The 12,331-nt window shown below is 55.6% G+C and overlaps 1 protein-coding gene across 1 annotated transcript; it reads right to left on the reverse strand.

Moving 5' to 3' along the window:
• Nucleotides 1-1,023: 1,023 nt before the first annotated feature.
• Nucleotides 1,024-10,156, reverse strand: GPRIN1 (G protein regulated inducer of neurite outgrowth 1). Its single transcript, XM_065873750.1, is given in 4 exon segments — nt 1,024-3,752; nt 3,755-3,953; nt 4,926-4,993; nt 9,985-10,156. Coding segments are annotated over 4 exon segments (3,168 nt in total).
• Between the last annotated feature and the right edge of the window lie 2,175 nt (nt 10,157-12,331).

Consider the following 12,331-nt stretch of genomic DNA (forward strand, 5'->3'; position numbering starts at 1 on the left):
ACCTACCCCTCCCTGAACATAATAAGATATCATGTTGCTCCACCCCCGTCTGCTTGTAGCCAATCACAGCTGACAAGAGTTGGGGGAGTATTTTATTACCAATGTATATATTGTGACAGTTTGTAGCCAAAAACCGCGGCTGGAGGGGTGGGACACGGGAACTGAGTTGTCACAAGGGACTTGTGGGGCTCACAGCACTGGGGGACCGAGGGCTGGAGAGGGTGGTCTTTCAGGGACTACTGTGGTTGTAGAATGAGTTCTCCATCCTGCCCCCAATACCCAAGACCAGTTGCCACCCAGGCTGTCTGTGAGCCTCTGACTCTGATCCCCGGACCGGTCTGAGCCCTCTCCCCTTTCTGTGACTCAGCTGCGCCCCCAGGGCACTCCTGCAGCTGCCTTTGGCCTGTCTGGGAATTGTGGACCAGTGTCCAGTGGGGGTGGGGATAGGGTTGGGGATTGGGCCAGGTGAGGGGGAGACAGGAACTGGGGACAACTACCAGCATGCAAGAGATGCCCAGGCCATGGGGCCAGCCCGCTGCATGGACATGCACTCGCATACACCCGGGGCCTTGCACATCGGGGGTCTCACATGTCAATCCTCGCACACTTGGGGTTTTTGTACACAGTCTCTCCCGTTCTGGGGACCTGGCCGCCGCTGGAGACCACAGTGCACCAGTCTGGACATCTCAGGAGCCTGCCTCAGCTCTCAGGGCTGGGAGCGTGGGTGCTGAGCAGGTCCCCAGAGGTCGCCCAGTGTGACCGGGAGGGGGTGGAACTGAGGGCTGTGAGGGGACAGTGGGGTGTCAGGGCTGGGTTCGTGGGCTCATGACCACGAGGGAGCCGGGTAGAGGGCGTTCATTTGTGTGTTTAGGAGGGGAGGGGGCTGGAAAGACAGGATAAGACCCTAGAGGCTGCCCGCCCCTCGGAGGACTGTCACGCGTCGAGGGGATCCCTTCTAGGGGTCTGGGGTCAAGAAGGGAGCCTGAGAAGGTTGGAAACCCGGGCGTACAAAAGGGGAGCAGATCACTCGGCCGTGGGCCCGGCCCGTGAGCAGCACCGCGGCCGGCGCACACTCTGCAGCAGCGCGCGGAAGAGGCCGGGTGGGCGCTTCGCTGCGCCCTCTGGGGGCGCGGTGCGCACGGAGCCCGTACGGCCCGGGCCCTGACGCGCAGCGGGCGGCGCCGCGGGCGCCCCTTGGCGGCCGTGCTCCTCGATCTGTCGCTCCAGATGCTTCTGGATGGCCATGCCCAGTACCTCCACCTCCATGGCGGCGCCGTACACCTCCCACGTCATGCCCTTTTCGTCCCAGCTCACGTCGCGCACCGGCTCAGCGGCCTCTGGGGGCGCCACGGCGACTGCCAGTGCGGAGCCCGGCCGCACCCGCACTTCGGGGAAGGCGGGCGGCGCGGCGGCCTGCGGCGTCATGGGCTCCGTGGCCACGGAGCGCGTCTCGGCGGCGCCCAGTGACACCTGTAGGCCCGCGTCCCGGCGAGAGGGCGGCCTGGGCGCGGGGCTGGGTGCGCGCGGCGCCGCCTGAAAGCTGAAGGCCGAGCCGCCCCCGCCGTCCTGCGGAGACATGGGGCTCACGGCCACCGACACACAGGCCTGCGAGCCCGCCTGCGTGCCCGCGTCCTCGCGTGGCGGCGTGGCGCTCGCCTCCCACGACGGCGCCTTGGTGAAGTTGTCGCGAGTTCGCGGCCCCGGCGACGGCGCTACGGCCTCCAGGCCCGGGTTTCTCTCGGCCCTAGCGGCCGCCGGGTCCTTCTGGCCAAGGCTGCAGGCCTCGGAGCTGGGCAGTGGCGCTGGCTCCACGCGACCCCCGCTATCCGCGGGGTAAGAAGCGGAGCCGCAGGGTTTGTCATCCGCCTGCCTGGAGGAGGAGGCCTCTGCCTTCTCCAGGGTCAGGTGGGCCTGCTTCCCCGAGGATGGGGGTTCCCCTTTTCCCTGAGGCGCAGAGTCAGTCTTCCCCAGGGCTACAGGCTCCAACTTCCCAGAGACAATAGAGGATCCAGGATCCCCCTTCTCCGAGGCCAGCGGCTTCTCCTGGAAAGATTCAGCCTCTGCTTTTCCTGATGAGGCGGTGCCCTCCTGCCCAGAGGGCCTTGTTTCTGCTTTGCCCTCAGACTTGGGTTCTGCTTTCCCTGAAGCCCTGGGATCCACCTTCGTGGAGTTCATAGGATTGCCCTTCTCTAGAGGCAGAGGATCCATCTTTCCCTCTGGGACAGCTTCTGCTTTTCCCGAGGATGCCTGGACTGTTTTTCCTAGGGTCGTGGGGGCCACCTTTCCTGCAGACTCGGAGTTCATGTCTCCAGGGGGAGCAGTTTCTGCCTTTCCCTTGCATACAGGGTCCACTTTACCCAAGGTGGGGGGATCAGCCTTCCCTGAGGCCATGAGACCCACCTTTCCAGGGGCCACAGGACCTGACGTTTCTGAAGATAGTGGATCTGCTTTTCTCCCAGTCACTGCCTCAGTTTTTACAGAGGATGGGGGACCCGCTGGGCCTGAGGACACAGGGTCTGTCTTTCCTGATGATTCAGGATTCACTTTTCCAGAAGATGATGTTTTTGTATTTCCCACAGAAATGGGATCCCCCTTTCTGGAGGACACTGGGTCCTCCTTTCTTGAGGATGCAGTTTCTGTCTTTCCCACAGACATCAGTTCTGCCTGTCCAGGAGAAAAGGGCTCTGGCTTTCCTGAGGACACAGGATCCACTTTTCCCAAAGAAACTGGACCCGTCTTGCCTGAAGACACAGGGTCCATGTTTTTCAAAGATGTAGGATCCATCCTTCCTGAAAACATGGGATCCACCTGTCCAGTAGACATGGTTTTTGTCATTCTCATAGACATGGACTCTTGCTTTCCTGAGGAGGCAGGATCCATCTTTCCCAGGAACTGAGGGTCCTCTTTTGTAGAGGACACGGTTTCTGCATTAACCATAGATGCAGGCTCTGTCATCCCTAAGTGAGTAGGATCCACCCTTCCAGATGACCCCAGAGCCACTGTTCCAGGGGATACAGGCTGGATTTTGCCTGATGACCCTGGAGTCAGCATTCCCAAGGACCCGGGATCTGTCTTTCCTACAGATGCAGAATCCGTGTTTTCCAAGGACATGGGATCCACCTTTTCAGATAGCTCAGGATCTCTCTTTCCCAAGGATACAAGATCTGTCTTTCCTGTAGATGCAGGACCCACCTCTTCCGAGGACACTTGAAGGTCTTTTCCTGAATACCTGGGCTCCTCCTTTTCTGGGAATGCAGGATCCACTTTGCCCAAGGATACAGGATACTCCTTCCTTGCAGACATTGTATCCACCTTGCTGGAGCACTCAGGATCTACCTTTCCCAATGATCCAGGATCCTCCTTTCTTGGGGTCACAGGATCCATCCTTCCAGAAGCCACAGGCTCCGTCTTTCCTGTAAACATGGGATCTGCCTTCCTCAAGGACCCGGCATCTTCTTTTCCTATGGAAATGGAATCTGCCTGCTTTGAAGACTTGGAATCCATCTTCTGAAATAACATAGGATTTCTGTTTTCTGAGGATGAAGGGTCAGTTTTCACTGAGGACACAGGCTCTGGCTTCCCAGAGAAGGTGGTTTCTGGTGTCCCTGAGATCAAGGCTCCATGTGTCCCTAATGTCTCCTTGGCGGCTGCCTCTTGGGGAGGGATGCAGGTCAGGGAGGGGAAGGCCAAACTCCTGCCAGGGCCCTCAGAGCAGGATGCCCTTTCCCCAGCCCCAGTGGGGTTGCTGTGTCCATGCCTGGGCTTTGGGCAGGGGTGTGCCTTGGGGGTGCAGGGCTGGCCTTTTGCTGGGAGGGGCAGCAGTCCCTCATGGCCGGGCTCCCAGCCCCCAGGCTCCCATCCTGTGGGCAGCAGAGGGCTGTGGGCTGGGGTCCTGGGGGGCTGGAGTCCTTTCGAAGCAGCTGGAGCCAGGCTGGGTCTTCAGCGCTGCCCAGCTGCCCTCATGACCGTGCTTGGGCCCCAGGTTTCTGTCTGGTTCTGAAACACAGAGAGAGCAGACTCAGACTCAGAGGGGATCCAGTGGGGAGGAGCCTCCATCTGGGCCTCGTCCTTCTCACTCTCTTTCTAGCAGGCGGGGCTTCTCACCACGTTCTCTGCCTTTGTCTGGTCCCCTCCTGCCCCATAGGGTCTGGGCTAAAAACATGAACCCAACTATGTCATTCCCCTGCTTCACTGCTCCCAGTGGCCCTCTGGATAAAGGTCAGGCTTCCTAAAATGGCATTCAAGGCCCTTCACAACTTGGCCACAGTCTAACTTTTCCAGTCCATCTACCATCACCCCTCCCTTATCAGCCCACCCCATGCAACATGCTACCTAGAAGTTATGCTTTTCTCCTTTAGGCCATGGGTCACAAATTCTGATGTCATAGGAGCCAGGTAGGTAATTTAATTGAGGGAAACAGACTGGGTACAGAACAGTAGGGAGTGGTGGGGACTAAGGCAAAGTGGAGAGCACATGCCCTGTCTAAAGAGGGAGCCATACTCCATCAGCCAAGTACTGCCCTGGAGAAATGCATCTTAGTAGTATCAGTCAGAAGTGGGAAATATAGAAGTTTACTGTAAAATATCCCAATTAATTCAAGATTAAAAAAAAAAAAACTAGTATGTGGCCCAAACAAAATATGTCTGCTGATCACCAGTTTATGTCTGTGTAGGCCCTGGGGAGATGGGAATGGTTTACAGTCAAGGAAAGGACACAGTCTGAAATGTGTGTTTTCAAAGGTTGCTCAGGGATGGTGTGGAGGCTGGAGGGGAGGGGCTGGCCAATCATTTATTCAATCTCTCATTCATCTAATTCTTCATTCGTTTACCCAGCCCCTTCTCTGCGACAGTCTAGATGAGAGATGGTACAGCGAAGGTTGTGGGAATGAAGAGTTGGCAGGATGGAGAGGTCTGAGGGAAACTAACAGGAACCAGCTGGCGGTAAGAGGTGATGGTGGGGGTGGCCTGCAGGATGCTGGCTAGGGTGGCGGGTGCTGGACGACAGATCCGGGAAAAGGGGGAGTTGCATTTTGGACAAGCTGAGTGTGTGGTGCCTGGGGGATATCCAGGGAGAGGGTCTGGCAGGCAGCTGGATCTGCATGCAACTCTGTTTTATTATACACTCAGCGGCCAAAGCAAGCAGAGTTCCCAATTCCCCCCAGACCTCTTCCTCCTGCCATCTTCTCCAAAGCCATATTGCTGGTGCTCAGGCCAATATCCCTTGACTTTTTCTCACACCCGGCATCCCATCATCAGCAAAACATAATGGATCTACCTTCAAAATATATCGAGAATTTGGCCACTACCCTGAGCCAAACCTGCACCTTCTCCCACCTGGATTATCCTTGCTTTTTCCTTCACCCCATATAGTTTTTTCTCAACACAGGAACCAGAGGGATCTTAGTAAAACTCAAGGTAGATCACGTTCCCTCCTTTGCCCAGAACCATGCAATGTCTTGCCATCTCATGCAATGTAGAAGTAAACTCCTTACCATAGCCCACAAGTTCCTGCCATTTTCTGGCCCCGTCACCGCTCTTGGCCTTGTCTCCTACTGCTCTCCTGTGATTACCCTGCTTCAGTCACCCTGGCTGCCCCGCTGATCCTTGAACCCACTGCCTTGGGGCCTTTGCACTCGCTGTCTCCTCTGCCTGAAATGCTTTCCTTCCCAACATCTGCATCTCCCTGAAGCTTTCCCTGACCCAACCTGTGTAAAATAGCCTCCTTCACAACACTGGCTGACGCTTTCCATCCCCCTTGCCCCGATCAGTTTTTCTTCATGGTACCTGTCTCCAGCCACCATATTGCATATGTTTGTTTATTGCTCGTGATTTGTCTCTCCCATCAGAATGTCATCTCTGGAAGTGTGGGGACTTTGCTGTGTTCACTGATGTGGTCTCAGGGTTGAGAACAATGGCTGGCACATAGTAAGCAAGCGGCTCCCAATAAGTATTCGTTAAATGAATGACTGAATGACCTGTCTATGATGTTAGTCCAACCATGCCACTCCTTGGCTCAAAACCCTCCTTGCTTTTTCGGGGGAAGTAAATTGGTTGTAATGTTTTTGGAAGGACATTTATCGATTCATGTCAGTTTACAATGCATACAGCATTTGGCCCAGCAAGCCCACCTCCGGGGTGGTCTTGAAGACAGACAAATGATGCATTGAGAACATGGCTGGTGATGAGAAGAAAACCAGGAAGTGGGCTTGTAAAATGTGGGACAAGCACAGAGGACCTCCCCTCCCCCACAGCTGTTAGAATGTGTGGAGTGATGAGGAAAGATGCCCAAGATAAATTAAGTGAAAAAAAGCCAGAGGATAGCATGGCTAGTGGGATCCCATGTGGGTAGGCAAGGACAAGGACAAATACACATCTGTAGGTTTATTTATAAAGAGAAAATTTCTGGAAGGAAACCCATGAAACTTTTAGCAGTGATTGCCTTTGTGAAGCGAGACCAGGGATCTGGAGGTGGAAGGGACTTTTTATGAATGCCCCTTTGCGACACTTGAATTTTGGTTGTGTGCACATATTTTTTTAAAAACAGGAAAAAAAAATAAACTTTTAATGACTCCCTGTTACTTATAGGGTCAAGTTCCAACTCTTCAATGTGCTTCTAAGCCCCTGTGTATTTACTCACCTGCTGGGCTTTATCTTTCATTATGCACTCCATCCCCCAAAGCATGTGTACACACACACACACACACACACACACACACACACACACACACACACGAAAGCTCTTTGGGTTCAACCATGGGTTCACACTCTTTCCAATCTTGGCCTCTACACACCTTCCCGCTTGGCTCTTATTAAACCTTCAGTCCTCAGTTTAAATGCCTCCTCCTCCAGTGAGCCTTCTTTGCCCACCAGCTTCCTCAGGGTCCCTGTGGCCTCTTGTTCTGCCCCTAACCAGACTCTTGTCATTCTGCTTGTAGCCCTTTACACCTCTGAGTCCCCGCCTAGCCCTCAGGTCCCTGGATGGGGACTCAGCTGGTATTGTTCACGACCGGGTCCCCCAAGCTTTGGGCATATGAGACTTGGGGGGATAAGGGTTATCACCAAAATGGGGGCATGGGGGGGAGGGGCAGTTTGCAGAGGATGGCGCGGGACTGGGTTTTGGGAAGTTGAACTGGGGTGCCTGGGGGACTTATAGGGGAGATATCCAGGAGGCTGCTGGGAGACGGGTTTGAAACACAGGAGAGGCTGCTGCAATTCTTCGGATCTGGTTTTCGTCAGCATAAAAATGGCAGGTGTATGGGGAGCTTGGGCTGGAACTGGAAGGAGTCACCAAGGGCTATAGGAGGTGTGCTCTGAGTCTTCACCACCCTTCCTTTCACCCCTGGTAGCTCAGCCCTGGGGTCCTCTCACACCAGCCCCTCCAACAGGCTCCCTACCCCTTGGTGAGGCATGGGTAGTAAGTTGGGACAGCTCCCTGATTTACCAGCTCTGTGACCTCAGGCCAGTCCCATCTCCTCACTGGGGACCCTAACAAACCTACCCCCTGCTCCCACAGGGCTGCAGGGAGAATTAAAGATGAGGGGTGTGCACGTCTCTGCTACTTTAGGGCTGGGCTGTGTACATGCAAGGCCTGTTTTTATCTACCCAGCCTGTCAGAGCCCAGCTGTGCTCCCAGGAGGGGGCAGGGGAGGGAGGGCCAGCAGCACAGGCCCAAACTGGCAAAACCTCACCCTTGGACATGCTTGATTAACTCGGAGTGCTTAAAAAAATTTTTTTAAGGAATTTAGTCATCAACATTTAAAAATTAGAAGGTTTCATGTAAAAATAAGATTTCTAGCTTCTCTTGGAAAACTAAAACTTGGCAATCTGAGCGTGATTCCTGCACGGCAGCAGTCAGCTGGAGCCAAGCAGTGGCTACTTCCTTAGTTGGGGGTACACTCTCCAATTAGCCACCATCTCTACCCCTCCCAGTGGTGTCCTGGACACTGAGGTTGACTGCCCGCTGCCACTGATTTGCACCATCCTTCTTACGGCAGCCCTTCATGCATGCTGCCCACCTGGCCAGTAGTCACCTGAGTTTTGACCCTTGACCTAGATGCCAAGAAAGGTGGGAGGTGACCTCAAGCCCTCACTATGCTTATTATGTGCAGATCCCATACACTTTCCAGGCAGATGTTGTGTTCTCATTTTCCAGAGAAGGAAACTAAGGTTCCAAGAGGCAGGCATGGCCCAGCTGGTAACATACCCCTTCCGAAAGTCCTCCTGGAAGAGGCCGGCTGCTTAGTTCTCAGGTCACAATTCTCTGATATGGGATAAGGTCCCGGATTGGGATGGAGAGCCTGGCCAGGGAGTTAGAAAGATGTGGGGTCAAGCCCCAGCTTAATCATTGACTTGCTACATGACTTTGGGTGAGTTTTTCCACACCCTGAACCTCCATTTCCCAATCTGTGAAATGGGGGAGAGGATGTAGCTATATTTAGTAGAGCTGGCAGAGCCCTGGCTTTAAGAGCTGCCAAGATACCATTCCCAGAGGCTCTGCTGCTCACAGTTCTGCTAGACTTTTCCTGGTTCTCAAAGAAGCCTCGGTATCGGCCAGCCTCTTCTCCAAAAGGCAACTCAGGCCTGGGGCCCTACCTCCTCACCTCCCATCTCCTACTGGAACCCAGCTCCATCACTCCCCCACTGCGCGCTCAGCCCCGGACGCAGCATTCTCAGGCTCATTTTAGCCCCTGGACTCCACAACAATCTCACGAGGGGGGCATTATCATCCCATTTCACAGATGACACTGAGGTCAGAGGGAGAAAAGACTTGACCAAGGGCACACAGCTGGGATGGGGGGCTCTAATTCAAAGCCTGTTTTGTCTGAATCCAAAGCCTGGCTCTTCCCACTCGTATCAGCTGAGATCCTGGACACCGATGCTTGGCTCTTAAGACCCCTTTCTGCTCTTCAGGGTCATGCCAAGGGTCCTCCCAATCCCCTGGACCTAACAGGCAACAGTGTGAGGGATCGTCTAGGAAAGGAAGCAAGAGTGTCCTCCGTGCGGGAACCCACCTTCGGGAACACCCTATGAGCAGATGAGCCTGCGCACTTCTCCCGCCTGGTTGAGGTAAAAGATTGAAATGACCCCCGGTTGTATGGGCTGGCTCACCCAGCACGCAGGAGAGCACCTAGGTGGCTTGTGGACATCTGCACCAGCTTAGGCCAGCCTGGGGAGCCAGGGCCTGGCTCCTACCTTCTGCTCAAGAACTTGGTGTGCACATGTGCAACACATGTGCAGAATGCCCTGTGTCTCATGGCGGCCACTTGGACCCTGTGGGTATGCACATGTGTGGCCACATGGCCTCAGAGCCTCACTCATAGGAGAGGTGGCCTGGGTATGTGCACAAGTGATTGTGCCCTGCCCCCAGGCAGAGAAGCCCCTGTGAGTGCTCACTCAGGCCCAGAGACCTGACCAGCCAGTTATTTTCCTTTTAGGATTTCTTCCCTAATTGGAGCCAGGGTGCCAGGCACCTGCAAACACCTCCTCCCATGGTGATAAGATTGACAAAGGCTTGTGGTACTTCAGCAGGTGTGTGAGAAAGAGTGTGTGTGTGTGTTACAATCCTGGTGTGCTGTACTTCACCCTCTCATCCCCTTGTCTCCTACAACCCTCAGAGCAGCAAAGCTTCCTCCCTGGGGCTGGAGGGGAGATGGAGTCTAGCAAAGGGTGATAACCAGTCTTCCTTCCAGAAATGGCCTCCAGACCATCCGTCCATCTATCCACAGGAGAGCAAGACTAGACATGCAGGAGTGGGTGTGTGTGTGTGTGTGGAGAGCAAGCTAAAAGTGTGTGACGGAGTGTGTGACACGCCTGCTCCGGGGTCCGGGGGTACATGAGGGATACCATGACGTGCAGCTGTGAATAGGCGCAAGCAGGCCAGAGCAGGATGGCTGCGAGTGCTTTGTGATCTGGGAGTATTGCTGAGTTGAGTGTGCTGTGATAGGCAATGGCTGGTGTGAATGTGTAGCTATGCCTGGGTGTGTACCAAAGGTGTACGGGGTGGGTGCACAGGTGACCATGTGTATGAGTCTGATGGAATGATCAAGGGACACAGTGGGTGTAGACCTGTGGCCTCGAGCGGTGAGTGTGTGACAGTGTGTGTGATGGAGCCCCAGCGTGTAGTCCACACTGAGCGTGCGACAGCGAATGTGCTCCATGGTGCCAATAGAGCCACTCGAGCGCCGAGCTCGCTCCAGGGGGAAAATGAATCAACGCGGGCGGACCCCTCCCCGCGGTGGCGGGAAGCGTCCCCTCCCGCACCACCGCGCCAAACAAAGCGGCAGTCAGCGGCGAGGCCAGGAGCGGGGCCGGGGTCTTACAGGGTGGGCTGGCCCGCAGGGCCCCTCGGGTGCTCGGCCAGGACTGCGGACCCACCCCCGCCCCGCCCCTGAGTGGAACCTGGAAATGGACACCCGTCGCCCCGGCCGCGCGCGTACATTCACCCGGGCGCACGCCAGACACACGCTGCGCACGGTGCCCAAACCCCGCCACCCAGGAGGTTCGAGGACCCTGGACAGCGGCTCTGGGGCGGCCGCGAGCCGAAGAAGGCGGTCGACACCGCCCGCCTGGAGCGGGCAGCAGGTGCAGGCGCGGCGCTTACCCGGCTGTGCCGCCGTTCCGTCTCCCCGGCGCGCTGCGCTCCGACTCCCGTCACCGCCACCGCTACCGCTACCGCCACCGCCACCGCCGCCGCCCGAGCTGCCTCGGTTGCCTCCGGCAGGGCTGGCGGGCGGACCCGCGGACTCCGCTACGCCGTCCTCCGCGCCGGCTCCGCGCTCCAGACCCGCGCCCCGCCCCGGGCATGCGCACTGGCCGACTCGCGGCCTCAGAACCCGGGAGGGGGCGGTGCCCGCAGAGAAGCAGGGGCCCAAAGGAGGGAGGGGCGCCCCTCGCCCGCCGCCCCTCACCACGGCCGCTGGGCTCCTGGGTTCCCCGCCCTCCTCGACCCGGTTTCCATTTCACAGACAGGAGACTAAGGAGTGGAGAGGCTGCCTATTTTCTGCGCCCCTGTTGAGGGAGGGGCGCGCTGTCAGATCTCACTCAATCCAGCCCGGTGAACGCTCTCTGCTTGTTTCACCGAGGAGGAAATTGGGGCCCAGAGAGGGGAAGCCGCTTGTCCGCGGATACTCGGCCCCTGGAGCGGGACCCAGGTCTGCGCGATCTCCGAGCTCCCCCTGCGCGGAATTTCCCGCCTCCGCCTTGGCCGTACTTCCGGCCTTCTCCCCCTCACCTCGCCCCGCCTCCGCCCCCTTTGTCTCGCCTCCACCCACGCTCCCGGGAGTGGAGGGACCTGCGTGGTCGGGGGAGCGCCTTCGATTTCCCCGCTACCGGCCTCCCTAGCCGGGGTGCCCGCCCACCTTCTAGTCTGTGCAAGCCGGGTTCTCCTCCTCCTGGGTACCTTCAAGCAAATCATTTCACCTCTCCGAGTCTCAATTTCCTGATCTGTAAGGTGGGACTAACATTAATCACCTCACAGTAAGTGGTCTCGGAAGGATGAAGGAGCCTGAAGTAGGTGTTAAGGGCCTTCCAGCTGAATCTGAATTGCCAAGGACATGAGGACTTACTGCCCACTCTGCCTTAACTTTTCTCAGCAGAGAAATTGTCCCCTCCCCTTTGACTTCCCAGAGAAGAAAAAATGTCTGTAATTGCCAAGAGGTGATAAAGCCCTCTCGCTTGTACTGTGAAACCACCTACTAAAAATGGTAACAACTAACATTAATACAATGCTTATTTAGGGGCAGTGTTTTTATGGTAAAGCCCGCAAGTTAACCTAACAACTAACGTTACCTTAATTTTGTTTTCCGGTTTCATCTAATTTCAATTTCCAATCACTTGTAAGCAAGTTAATATTAATGTATTATATCCCCGTTTTTCAGATAAGAAAACTGAGATACTGATGATAAATCACTTGTCTGCGTTAGTAGTGAAGCTAACTCCTGAAACTTCAAGCTTCACCCTTACTTTCTATTCCTCTCACTTACCTGGTGAACCATAAGTCACCGTGATCGTTAAAAAAAATTTTTTTTTTTTTTTAATCTAGATGGCAACTGAAGGAAAAAAAAAAAAAAAAATCTAACAGATGACGTCTTTAGCCAGCATCCCAGGGAAGCCAATAACGGGAGCACAGAACCAATTTTCAGCACCACGGACAACACTCATGCAAGGGCGGCTTCCCCACGTCTCTGGCCCTGAAAATTGCTCATTCATTGCCACAATGGCACTTCGCTTCACAGTTTACAAACCCTATTCTACGCTCATCGTTTCATTTTACTTTCCCTACAGTCCTTCAAGGTAAACATCATTGGCTCCATGACACAGATGAAGACATCGAG

The sequence above is a fragment of the Phocoena phocoena genome, chromosome 3, assembly GCF_963924675.1.
Source record: "Phocoena phocoena chromosome 3, mPhoPho1.1, whole genome shotgun sequence".
NCBI lineage: Eukaryota > Metazoa > Chordata > Mammalia > Artiodactyla > Phocoenidae > Phocoena > Phocoena phocoena.